The 14,063-nt window shown below is 43.9% G+C and overlaps 1 protein-coding gene across 1 annotated transcript in view; it reads left to right on the top strand.

Annotated features, from left to right (window-relative positions):
- The window catches only part of Cpa6 (carboxypeptidase A6), a 361,770-nt gene extending 348,108 nt beyond the window's left edge, over positions 1 to 13,662 (top strand). The window contains exons 10-11 of the mRNA NM_001415862.1: positions 8,750 to 8,834; positions 13,066 to 13,662. Of these exons, the coding sequence (NP_001402791.1) occupies positions 8,750 to 8,834; positions 13,066 to 13,253 (273 nt within the window). The 3' untranslated portion in view covers positions 13,254 to 13,662. The remainder of the gene's footprint in view (positions 1 to 8,749; positions 8,835 to 13,065) is intronic.
- The last annotated feature ends 401 nt before the right edge of the window (positions 13,663 to 14,063 follow it).

Here is a 14,063-nt window from a genome sequence, read left to right on the forward strand (position 1 = left end):
ACGCCCAGCTGACACGTTAGTATTAAGGACAAATGGACTTCTGGGTGTGATGGCATAAAGGGGAAAAACAAGAGCCTTGTTCTTTATCTCACTAATGCAACAAGCTGCTCCCTTCAGGGCATAATTCACCATTAAGGAGCCATCTCAGAGCCTGTAGCATGAGAAGGCCTATAAAGTTCAAAATGGAGGAAAGCTGACAGACAGTGTGGGGAGTCAAAGCAGCAGTTGCCTTTGGGAGAATGATGACTCCCTAGAAGCATCGGGAGTTCTGGGTTGTCGCTGTCATTCTACCCCTTGACCTGAAAGGTTATAGGCATGTGTTCAATTTGTGAACATTTACTGAGCTATAAACGTAACATTCGTGGTTGTTTTTTCCTTCTTCTACTCCTGACGCTAAATGTGCAGTGCCTTTTCCAACATCGTTTCTCCAACACCAAGCAAGTGACCGATTCCATAAGTTCTGACACTAGCTGCCCATAGTAACCACCAGACTCCAAGCTAAGCCTGCAGGCGGTGAGACGTCATCCACTCCAGATACCAACTCCAAGCAGGGGACCTCGACACTTTGGTGAACTAGAGTCCAAGGTTCCCAATACCCACCCTCTCCCCGGTTTCTCTAATTTATTGGAACGACTCACAGATCCCAGAGAAATGCTTTACTCACTGTTACTGACACATTTACACACAGCCTGGGAATAGTCCAAGGATAGAGCAAAGCTCAGCATAAGCAGGAGACGCTGGGCTTCCGTGCCTCCTACCAGCACTACCGCGTGCTAACCAAACCAGATGACGTCAGACCCCAATGTCTAGGAGTATTACAGCTTCCCCTTTACATAGCACAGTGAACCAGATCACTGCCCATTTATAACTCAGCTCCCTTTCTTAGACTGCTATAATAGAGGAGAGATGCAATTAGCATCTGTGGAGTAGAGACCAAGGATGCTATTAACATGCTGAAATGCCCAGAGCTGCACCCCAACCCAATCCATAGCAACTCGCCATTAATCTATAAGTCTAGAGTGACACTGTTTGGAGATCTGGGGTGAAGTCTGTCAAGATGATGGCTTAGAGGTCAAGGTACTTACAGTACAAACATGAGGACCTGAGTTCACATCCCCCATACCCATGTAACAATCCAGATGTAGTCTTATATACATCTGTAATCCCAGTACTTTGGGGGATAGAAATATGAGAATTTTTGGGCATGCTCGCTACCAGCCTAGCCAAAAAAACAACTGAGTTCCTAACTCAAGGAGAGACGCTGCCTCAAAGGAATGTGGCAGAGTGATAGAGGATCCCAATATCTACTCTGGCTTCAAACACACACACACACACACACACACACACACACACACACACAAAATTCACAGTATCACAAACATGCACACCACACACACACACACACACACACACACACACACACGCACGCACCAACACATACTTCATACATATAATACAAAGTTATGGGGTAGGGGAAGGAGAGGGAGAGAAAATTCTGAAATAGGTTAAACTAAATCACTAAAACTAAGATGAAAAAAATTTCAGAAACCAAGCAGTCCCTGATTGTTAATCAGAAATCATTATATCCTATTAAATTTTTAAAAAAATATTCTACCAATATGTAAGAGCTTCTACTAACTTTTAAAGCCATCATTAAACTGCTTTAAATATAGAAATATTTCAATAAAAATGTGCTTCTTGCTTAGCTGAGGGCCCACAAATGTCCTTCTGGACAATGGAAAAGTGAGGACGACTGAGAAAAGGAGCGTCTTATATCTCACTGTGCCACCCTGAAGACCATTCTAGGAGGGAAATGAGATATGCTCACTCCGTGGATAGATCATATCTAAACCGCTTATCACCATAGTATCTGCACTAGAACACCAAAAGCACAGTGAGCTCAAAGAGGTTAGAACCAGACTTCAAGGTAAAACAGCAGCCGGGAAGCTACCACCATTTGACCCAGTCAAAGACAAGAATCGAACTAAAAAAAAAGTAAACTCTGTTGTAGAGAGAGGAAGAGCTTTAAAATTCTCGCAGGTCATGATAGTGTACCGTGTAAGTGCAGAGAGGACAGAGACACAGTAAAAAGGGAGACACCAAGATAAACGTGGTTCCAGGGCGGGTGGAGGGTGGGGCCAGGGTGGCGTTGGGGATAGGATGGAGGTATGTACGTATGCACGGGAGCAAATAGAAGACTCATTCAAAAGAAAAGCCAGGCCGCCCTAGTGAAGAGACTTGGCAGGAAGGCGGAGAGAGAGCAGGTTCCCTACTAGACAAAGCGAACGGCACTCCCAAGCCTCAAATCCAGTGGTGGGTTTTGATAGCATAGCGATGCTTCTGTAGAAACGCACACCACAGTCAAGAGGATTGACTCTGACTCAGCAGACCCCATCCTAAAACTGAGCCACTCTGCTAAGGGCCTGAGAACCAGGAACGATCCCAAATCAGGGAACTAAATTTAACTTTCCATCGCCCCAGGGTCAGAGAAAACCCCGGGAGGCACTTGTAGAGCAGATACTCCAACAACGAAAAAGCAAAGTGCAGGTTACCAGAGGGTTCTGCTAAGGTGAGAGAAAGGCAAAGATAGCCCCACCCTCAGTGGCTGGGAGCAAATCACATCCACTGAGGATAATTATGATCAACCTTCCTTGCTTGCGGCTCACTACTAGAGTCCCACATGCTGAAGTTTCAGATACTGAGAGCTGGACCCCTCCAAACACAGTGCTGATTCCTAGGAGAGCTTGATCCGAAGAGAAGCCTCCACCACTCCTCAGACCCTCCACATAACATACTAGTGTGGTTGCTTCTTCCTTTTGTTCCTCCCAGTGCATTTCGGAGAAACTCTGAAAGCAAAATTATTAGGTATTCGCAGTGGGTAATGTGGCGAGGGATTCTCAGGAGGGAGAGAAATCTGCCCAGCACACAGAATACAAACATAAGTGCAGACAGCCCAGGAGGACATCAGACACTAGTCCAACACACTCGCAACACCAGCAAGATGCTCAAAAAGATAAGAACCCAGGGTCCGCTGGCCGGCAGTTCCCAGTGAGTCTAACCTGCAGTCTCCGGGGCGTCGGTTTTCTACCCTTGCCTCTCATTTTAAACACACTCCTTTAAACACTTTACTGTCACATTTGGTTTTTTCTTTTTATATTTGACTTTCTCTCATACAACCACCTGATCTTACACATTTCTTCACTCCACAGTAACCATTTAGTGCTGTCCTACTCTCACCTGTGCCCCCCTTTTCTTTTAATAAGTAATTCATTCTTAAATGTTTTTACTTTATCACATTTACCCTTATTTTAAAATAAAACCTTTCCTCTTTTAAGTACTCACCCTTTATAAATGGATCTATGTGTACATTTGAACTCCTTTCTTGAGAAATCTTTGTTGTTGCTGCTGCTGCTGTTGTTGTTGTTTTAATTTCTTTCTCCACTGATCTTGTTTCCCTTTTTTATTTAACCTTGTTTCTTCTATTGAAGAAGACACAAGGAGACAGAATGCTTCTCATGCTTATGGAGGGGTAGAATTAAAGTTATAAAAAGGCCTGTATTAACAAAAGTGATCTACACAGCTAATATAATTTTCATTAAAATTCCAGGAACAGAGGACTGGATTTAAGAGCACTGACTTCTTCCAGAAAACCTGGGTTCAATTCCTAGCACCCACATGGCAGCTCACAACCATCTGTAACTCCAGTTCCAGGGGATCTGGTGCCCTCTTCTGGCTGCCACAGATGCGCATGCATACATACAGAAATACTCATATGCATAAAACAAAAGATTAAATAATTTAAAAGTATTTTAAAAGTACAATCACAGTAATCACAGAAGTAGAAAAGAAAACCCTAAAATTCATATCTGAGGGCAAAAAAAATCAAAATATCCAAAGCAGAAAAAATAATGCTATGTGGACATCGTGACACCTCATCTCAAGTTATGTTACAGCGCCATAGTAACAAATGCAGCAAAGACCAAGAGAGTAAAATAGAGGGCACAGCAAAATAGATAGATAGATAGATAGATAGATAGATAGATAGATAGATAGATAGATAGATAGATAGATAGATAGATCAAACACACACACACACACACACACACACACACACACACGGTGATTTGCATGAAGAGATCCCCATAGGCTCATGGGGAGTGACACTGTTGGAGGTGTGGTCTTGTTGGAGGAAGTGTCGGGAGTGGTGGGAGCGTTGAGGTTTCAGAAGCACACGCCAGGCCCAGTGGCTCACTTTCTCTTCCTGTGGCTCAGGATGTAGAGCTCTGCCTGAAGCTCCTCCAGCACCATGCCTGCCTGCGTGCTGTCATGCTTCTCATCACGATGATAATGGATGGAACCTCTGAACCTGTCAGCCTGGCCCAACTAAATACTTTCCTTTATACGTGTCGCTGTGGTCACGGTGTCTCTTCCCAGCAGGAGAAGCTGTGAAGCCACACAAGCAACACAGTTGTTTTTAAAGGTTTCAAAAACATTCACTGGAACAAATACAGCCCCTCAACAAACTGTACAGGGAAATCGGGATAACCAGGTGTAGAAGAATGAAATTGCCACATCCAAATTCCTTGCACTGCTCAAAAGTAAATCAAAGATGGATCAAAGGGTGAAATGTAGAGTTGTGAGATTACTAGAGGTAAGCAGGGGGATATCACTTCAAGTTATAGACAAGGGCTATGTGAAAAGAACGCAGCAGCACAGGAAGCAATCCCCAAACCTGGTTAGGTGACTACATGGAATCAGAAACTTTCTACACAGCAAAGGAAACAGTTAGCAGAGTGAAGGGGCCAACAGAACTGAGAAAACATCTTTGCCAACCACAGATCAGTTTGAAACTAATGCCTAGGATATGTGAAGACCTTCAAAACCCAAACGCCTCTAAAAGAAACATCCCCACAAATAAGTGGCTATGAATTGAATGTTTCCAAAATATATATATACGACCAATAATACGTGAAAAAGTGTTAACATCAGAAAACTGCAAGTAAAATTGTCCAGAAAGCCCATCTCACTCCTGTCAGGGTGACTATCATCAGGTGACAGCAGATGCTAGCAAGGATGTGGAGAAAGAGGAACACTCCTCCATTGCTGGTGAGATTGCAAGCTGGTACAACCATTCTGGAAATCAGTCTGTAGGTTCCTCAGAAAATTGGACATTGAACTACCTGAGGACCCAGCTATACCTCTCTTGGGCATATACCCAAAAGATGCTCCAACATACAACAAAGGCACATGCTCCACTATGTTCATAGCAGCCTTATTTATAATAGCCAGAAGCTGGAAAGAACCCTGATGCCCTTCAACAGAGGAATGGATACAGAAAATGTGGTACATCTACACAATGGAATATTACTCAGCTATCAAAAACAATGACTTTATGAAATTCTTAGGCAAATGGATGGAACTAGAAAATATCATCCTGAGTGAGGTAACCCAGTCACAAAACAGCACACATGGTATGCACTCATTGATAAGTGGATACTAGCCAAAAAGCTCCGAATACCCGTGATACAACTCACAGACCATATGAAACTCAAGAAGAAGGAAGACCAAAGTGGGGATACTTCGGTCCTTCTTAGAAGGAGGAACAAAATATTCATAGAAAGTAGAGGGTTGAAGGGACTTCAGAGGAAGAAAGGAGGGGGAGGAAGGGGAGGCAGAATCAGGTATGGGAGGAGATGGGGAAGATATACAGAGGGTCAGAAAATTGAGCAGAGGTGTGTTGCAATGGGGAGATGGGAAACAGGGGGTAACCACCAGAAAGTCCCAGATGCCAGGAAAGCAAGAGGCTTCCAGGACCCAACAGGGATAAGATTAGCTGAAATACCCAACAAAGAAGAGGGAGAACCTGTAGACACCATATCTAAAGGTTAGGCACGGCCCCCAGTTGGGGAATGGAGCTACCCACTCATCTCCAAATTTTTAACCTAGAATCACTCCTGTCTAAAAAAAATACTGGGACAAAGTGTGGAGCAGAGACTGAAAGGCCATCCAGAGACTGCCTACCTGGGGATCCAGCACATATACAGACACCAAACCCAGTCACTATTGTGGATGCCAAGAAGTGCATGTTGACAGGAGCCTGACATAGCTCTGACAATACAGAGGCGGATACTAGCAGCCAACCATTGGATTGAACACGGGGGCCCTAATGGAGGAGTTAGGGAAAGAACTGAAGGAGCTGAAGGGTTTGCAACCCCATAGGAAGAACAACAGTATCAACCAACCAGACCACACAGATCTCCCAGGGACTGAACCACCAACCAAAGAGTTTACATGGAGGGACCCATGGCTCCAGCTGCAAATGTTGTAGAGGATGGCCTTATCTGGCATCAATGGGAGGAGAGGTCCTTGGTCCTGTGAAAGCTCGATACCCCAATGTAGGGGAATGCCAGGGCAGTGAGGTGGGAGTGGGTGGGTGGGTGGGGAAGCAGGGGAAGGGGGATGGGATGAGGGGTTGTGAGGGTAAACTGGGAAAGGGGATAACATTTGAAATGCAAATAAATAAAATATCCAATAAAAAAAAAAGAGCGAAAACCGATAATTGTTCGCAATGACATGGCAAAGACTAACCTTCGTACTCTATTGATGGATGCATAAACTGGTACTGCCACTATGGAAGCCAGTGTAGAGATCCCCGGAACTAAAGATGGACCTACCATAGTAGCCAGCTATACTCTTCTTGGCCACATACGCAAAAGACTAAGTCACCATTCGTGTTCACTACTGCTCTACTCACAAGATCCAGGGAGGGAACCAGCTTAGAGGTCCAGCAACAGATGAATGAAGAAAATGTGGCCCACATAAAAAAATGGAAATTTATTCATTTATAAAGAAAAATCATGACATCTGCAGGAAAAATGATAAAACTAAAAATCATTCTGCTAAAAGTAGGGCAATCAGAAAGACAAACACCTCATATTTTCTCTTACATGAAGAACCTCGATCTAAAATCTCTCAAGGGGATATGGGGGGAGGGTGAGTGGGGGTGCACCACGTATACCTGTCATGAAATGTGAAGAGGACCATGAAGGGGAAAGAGGAGATCTTAAGGAAGGGGTGAAGGGGGAAGAGAGGGCAATGCAATATATGTAGTAGAAAAGTAGAAAGGAGGTGCATAGGGAGGGGGAGACAGAAGGAATGAATTATAACAAAGATCTGGGACACCTGTTTGGAAAGCCCACAATGAATTCCATTGCTTGTGTACTGATGTTTTTAGAACAGTTAAGATTGTGTACATACCTTGCCTAAATAAGCAAAGCGGTGCTTTGTTTCTTAGTACATTTTTCATAGCCATCAAAAATAATGAAAGCACAAGTCTCCCGACCAGCAAAATGCAGTCATCTGCTAAATGCAGAAACGTCTGACTTTCTCATAATAGAATATGGCTAAGACTATTGGATACAACCCTGAAATTTTTCCATAGGCTCCTCACGACAATGTTTACATTTCTTTTCTGTTGGCTCGAGTAAGCACATTGCCATCAGCAAGATCAGTATTTAATGGTCTGCCAGTGCCCGGAGCCCTGGGCTGGAATAGCCACAAAGGACAACACTGGCAGCAAACAGTGCCGTGTGCATTGAAGAGCTTTACAAGGAACATGATGTGGGGCTCAGTCCTCCACACACACCCTCACGTTCCCCAGGGTGCTTCAAATGAAGCATTAAATTATTCACAGGCAAATTGAAATGGGAGAACTGTGTGCTGGTTTCAGCATGCTTCTCTTCCACTCATTTGTTATCCAATACCTGTCTAAACCCTTGCTAAGGCTGCTCCTCTGGGGTCGGCTACAAAGGTTTAAAGAACAATTATTTTGCTAGAATGTCCAGCACTTAGAATTTTGACCATGTTGAGGGTGTGTGTGTGTGTGTGTGTGTGTGTGTGTGTGTGTGTGTGTGTGTGTGTTGTTTTCCCCTGACATTGAACAGGAACAATGCCACCTTGGACTTTCCTCATCTCAGCAGCAGCTTCGTGGGGCTCTGTAACCTCGGAAGTCAGCAAGCATCACTCAATTGATGTTCTTGCTCCCGATGGGAACAAACAAACAGCATAAAGGGAGTCGATCTTCCTTAGTGGTTTCTTAATTGATCCAAAAACATCTGTATATACCTACTGAGATATATACTTGTGGATCAATATGATTGACTACTCTTACAGACTGTGCCTCTTCGACATTCCTATGAGAAATATGAGAAGTATCTATTACATACAGAGACGTGTCACTAAGGATAGAATATGAATTAGAGATAAGATTAACATTACCATGACCCTGTCAGTTGTTTTGTAATACACAGAAATAAGTGTGCCTGAAATAAAGGGCAGAGCAAACACACACAAAGTTCGGGAACTACGAGAGCATGTCCTAGCTTGCTCATTCTTTTCTGTGCAACCCCAGGATATTCCCTTTAACCTCATTGAACCTTCCCTTTCTCATCTACAAAATAGAACTGCATTTATCCTTGGTGTAATGGTATCCTCATTTGTGTGAGGATCAACCAAACCAAAAATGTGTTTTAGCAGGCACGTTGGTCCTCAGCACTGTAGAAAATAGTGTTGCTAAATGTACTATGTAACACCACAAATAGTTGTTACTAAATATAGCTGTTAACTTATGAGCCATTTTTGCGCTCTCTGTGGACCTGACCACCAATAATGCTCGAGCAACATGCCAGTGTCTATAGACGCTCCAGGGCAGCAGTAGATGTGACACGGTTTCTCCATTGTGTCCTCACAGGAGTTTGCAGCTCACAAAGCTGTGAAGGCACTTCGGTCAGTGCACGGGATACGGTACAGACATGGCCCTGCCTCCCAAACGTTGTGTAAGTTTCCTGTGCATGTCGTATCAGAGCTGTGCCATGACTTCCCTTTAAGAAGCAAAATGTGCTCTCAATAAAGCAAAATTTGTGACTATCAGATTAGCCAAAGAAGATGGGAGAGTTGGTGCCTGTTTAGTTTCCCACAGCTTGACAGAAATCGGCATGCCGATTTAAACCAGTACCGAGCAGAGAACGTGCTAAGCAGGCGGTAATGACTGCAAGTCGAATTGAGATCCCTTGACAGTGGAAAGTACCCAAATGGGCTCCTTAAGCAATCTGTAAGGACTGTCAGTGTGGAAATGGCCTCAGGAAGATAATGAAGTAAATGGTTCATCTCGCCGGCAGCTTCCCTTTGTCCCCTTCCTTCGCCATCCCTGTTAGGAAATGCCATTTCAAACCCAGCTTCTTCATCTCGATTTCCTCTTGAAGGTCGGTTTTAAAGTATTTCTTTTATACAAAATCAAAAGGAATCAGTATGTGAAAAGAACTTGGATACTGTACGGTCTATTCTGGAGCTTGCCAGATGTGTTGTCCGATAGCCAGGGTATCAATTAATTCTGGTTTTTAATTTCTTCAAATGCAACATGAGTAACTGGATTACATCATTCCTCATGACCTTCCAGATTCTACAATTTATTGTTACTGGGGAAATGTAGTGAGCAGTCGTGCATGTATGAATGTCTGTGTGTCCATGCCTTCACATGCCGTGTATCTGTGTATACACACCGGCATCTGACTGTGTTCCTTCACAAGGCCGAACTTCTCCTTGGCCTCTTTACATGGTCTTACTGGCCTTCCCCTCATCTTATCCCACAAAGGTGAACTGTCTGTTAATAAGTCAAATGAGTTAATCCTAAAAGTGAGAAGGGCACACACAGTGTCAATGGGTTGATTCCAAGCTCATGATTTTTGGTCCATGCTGACTTCTAAGACGGTTTCTCCTGTCTCCCCTATCTTCCCACTTGTCTCCCTTTTCTTCTATCCCTCTACCCTTTTCTCTCTGACTCACCCTTCATCTACCCTCCTACTCACTCTCCCTTCCTCTCTGATATGGTCTTGATAGATAGCCAAAGCTCACCTTAAATTTACCATCCCCCTGCCTCAACCCTAGCTACAGTGCCTGGCTATAGAGCTGCTCTTTAATAGCTCTGTTGAAAGGGAAAGTAGCATTTATAAAACAGCACATCCCAGCCAATGCCGACATGACACCTATACTGAAATTTTAAAGTCATTGTCCAAGTCTTGCCAGCCTTTTCATCTTGGTGCAAAGACATAGCCACACTGTTATATTTACAGAGAACAATCTGTTACCATAGAAATGAGCCTGCCACATCACCATGAGGTAATGCTTGGCACGTGCTACCTCTGACTTTGGCTTCTATTTGTTCTCTAGCCAGAGGGACATTGAAGCCACAGCACAATTCTGTCCTTAGCCAAAGCCAAGGGAATCTGAGAGGTCCCTGGGTTGCTCGGCTGTCTTCTTCATATAATGAATCCATCCTACTTGTCCTAGGAAATTGTATTAAAAGGCACACTGTTACCAGGCATGATGGCACACACTTGGAATCTAGCACTTTGGAGGTAGAGGAGAAAAGACTGACAAGTCCATCTTGGTCTACATGAGTTCTGGGACAGTCTAGTCTATAAAGCAAGTTTCAGGAAAGGTTAGGACAACATAGTCAGACTGTCAGGTTGTGTTGTTGCTGTTGTTGCTGTTGTTGTTGTTGGTGGTGGTGGTGGTGGTGGTGGTGGTCTTTGTGTGTGTGTGTGTGTGTGTGTGTTCAGATGTGTGTGTGTTTAAAAGGCCTGGCAGTGATAGCACATGTCTTTAATCCTAGCACTTGGGAGACAGAGGCAGGCAGATCCCTGAGTTCAAAGCAAGTTCCAGGGCAGCCAAGGCCACACAGAGAAATCCTCTCTTGAAAAACAAAGTGGAGAGGGACTTAGTGCTCTGTGATCAGTGCCCAGGGTTCAGGACTCAGTGTTCAGTGCTTAGGGGATAAAGTGTTTGCTGTACCAAATGTGAGGAGGAGAGTTTAAACCTCAGAACTCACATTAAAACCAGAATCAGCCGTAAGCATCTGCAATGCCAATATGCCTACTCTAGGGTGGGAAGTGGAGACAGGAGAATCCCCAGCAGTCCGTGGGCCAGCTATACTGCCATATGCAGCTATAGACACCTATAAAGCCTGCGTTAACAAGGTGGAAGGCAATGAATGAGGTTATACTCTGGCCTCCACACACGTGCTGTGGCACATGCTCACAGGAACATGCACAAACATGTGCACGTGCATTTTTAAAAAGTGATATGTTTGAGTAAATGAACGTGTTCTGGAGATTTAATAACAGTAGTTCATGTATAGCAAACTGGATCATAGAAATTTCAGGAAAGAAGGTACATCAAGATTTTTTTCTGTAAAATATTAATTCATTTAATAAATTATTCCTCTTGGGGCTTTTTTTCTAAACTCTACATACTAGGCCACTTAGGGGTATAAATAAGTATAAAAATAATAATAATAGCTAACACATCCCAAGTGTTTTCAAGTGATTTAGTATTTCACGTAATTTTCAGAGCAACCGTTATGCAACAGGCGTTAGCATTATCTTTTTTAAGGGAGTTTGAGGTGCAGGGAAGACAGGCAACAGGTGGAAGAAGTGGGTACCTAGCACACAGGCAACAGGTGAACGTGGGTACCTAGCACATAGGGTACCTTTAGTCAGTACCCTGTGCTTTTAGTTCTTGCCTGAAAAGTACAGCCTGTGAGGCCAGAGGAGCCAAAGACGAGAGTAACCAGAATGGACCGTTAGCTATGTTAAGTGCCATGAGAGGCTAAAAGACATATCTGAGAGGAGAACAAAAAAACAGAAAAGAAGATTAGATACAGGGTGGTTGGTGACCGTCAAGAACAAAGTTTACCACACAGGCAGAGACAAGAAGCAGACTAAAGTTTGAGGGTGCAGCCATCTTTCAATTCCCTTGAGTTCTCAAAACAAAATAAGGAGAGGGGAACCAGGTATGGTAACCAGGGGTGTGTGGCAACGTCATGAAGATTAGAGATTGTTGAGCGTCTTAACCAATGCAGATGTAAGGGGTGACAGAGACCTGAAGAGATTCACAGTACAGAGATGGCGGTATCACGTGGTATCAAGACAGGACACATGTATGGGGGGTGGGGGGAGCAGCATGTCTTCCTCTAAACTAAAAAGGTTAAACTTGGGGTTCTAATATCATCGGAGGAGGTGATGCTTAACCACTTGAGGAGCAGAAGTAAAATGGCGAATCGGGTAAGCTGTGAAAGAGAAAGTTCGGTAAATGCCAGGTTGTGATGCAGCCTAGAGCACTGCCTGTGATTGGACAGTGCACACCACAGGCCCCTCCTCCACGAGGATGCTCTCTGATGCCCTTCCCTGGATTGAAGTCAGAGAACCTGGTGGTAAATTGATCATTAGAGAAGCTGCAGCTTAGTGAGGACAGAGGAAGGCACTGGGAAGAGCGGGGGGAGTTTTAGTGAGATAGCTGTGCATGGCCAAGTGAGAGGAAACCACAGGAAAGCAGGGAAGGGTCTGGAAACTAAAGGTGGAAGGCAGGAAGGAACTCAACAGGAGTAAGAGAGCACAGAAAGTGGAGGAGATAAGGGGACTTCGGGAGCCAGAATTCTGAATTTCCAGACCTTGAAAGGAAAGAACTGAGTAATAAGAACAACAGAGGTTTCTCGCTGTAGACTGCTTATCGGTGGGTAAAGTGAGCGAGCAAGAGTGAAGATAAATGCTATGGGAACTGAGGTTGAGGAACTTTGAGGTCATCACACTGGCACGGCGTTAAGGCTTAGCTCAAAGACAACAGCAAGTGTGACTTGTAAGCTCCATGAGCCAGAGCCCGAAGAACTACCATTAGTGTATTCTTCCAACGTTTCTTATAATTACTGTGTTTGCAGCAGCTCGCATGTGGAGGGCAGAGGACAGCTACGTGGAATCAGTTCTCTCCTGCCTTTACATGGGTTCCATGAAGCGAACCAAGTCCTTTGCCACAAGAATTTTACCTGCTTAGCCAGCTATCTTAAATCATTCTTATTAAAGGGCTATTTCGTTGCAAGAATTTGGGAAGATTTGGTGAGCATGCATTTTATGCACGAGTGTGTGTGTGTGTGTGTGTGTGTGTGTGTGTGTGTGTGTGTGTGTGAAAATTCATTCTTACTCCTTAGTGAAGTGATTCTTTCTTTTTAACTTTCAGATGTAAGCTCTGGTAACTCAATGGATTGGGCTTATAAAAATGGAATACCCTATTCATTTGCTTTTGAACTTCGAGACACTGGGTATTTTGGATTTTTACTGCCAGAGATGCTCATTAAACCCACCTGCACAGAGACCATGCTTGCTGTGAAGAATATCACAATGCACCTGCTAAAGAACTGTCCTTGAGAGGAGCTTGCATCTAGCCTACCAATCCAGAGAAAGCAAATCCTGACCACAAGCTCCCTGGCAAATGTAACTGCTGAGACTGGAAGGATCCATGGACCGTAAAGAATCTTTCATGCAATTCAACACTTTGCAACAACAGCAAAGTAGGGCACAGCCTACTTTGGTATGAGAAGAAAAATCACTTTATATCCCTTTAGAGTCTTATTTGATTACAAGGGGGAGGGAATGTTTTCAAATTCCTTTGTCTCAAAAAGTGTACAAACTAATTGAGGATTTCCCTCCTCTCAACTGCTATGTCCTCGATTAAGACCTACACGACCAACAACATTTAATTACTTGGTTCTTATTTGAAGTGGAAACAATCAACTGTATTTCTTAATAAATATATAATTTTTCAAAGACTAACATTATTCACACATTCATCTCAGTTCAGTGCACTGTATACACCGATGAAAAGTTGGGCAGTGTCTCAATAGCCATGAACCCTCGGAGCTGTGGCTCACTGTACAACAGAGACCCTGGAAACACTGAATCATGGATAGATGAGGGTCTCCTGAGGCTCACCCTGGCTGAGAAGGTTTTGGCAGGTAAGGGCTGTAGGATATGGGGAGTCATTTTTCTTCCAGTGTGTAGCCACTGCTAAGTCTCTTACGAACTAGTAAATAACCCACATGCATGTGGATACATGCAAACAGCTCTAATTAACTCTGGGTTATTTTAAGAACAGTGAGAAAGTAGAAGGGAGATGTGTTGAAAAAAAGAAGTGCAAAGAAAGTGGAGTGGGATTAAGAGAGGAGAATGGGGTGAATA

The sequence above is a fragment of the Rattus norvegicus genome, chromosome 5 (genome assembly GCF_036323735.1).
Source record: "Rattus norvegicus strain BN/NHsdMcwi chromosome 5, GRCr8, whole genome shotgun sequence".
Classification (NCBI taxonomy): domain Eukaryota; kingdom Metazoa; phylum Chordata; class Mammalia; order Rodentia; family Muridae; genus Rattus; species Rattus norvegicus.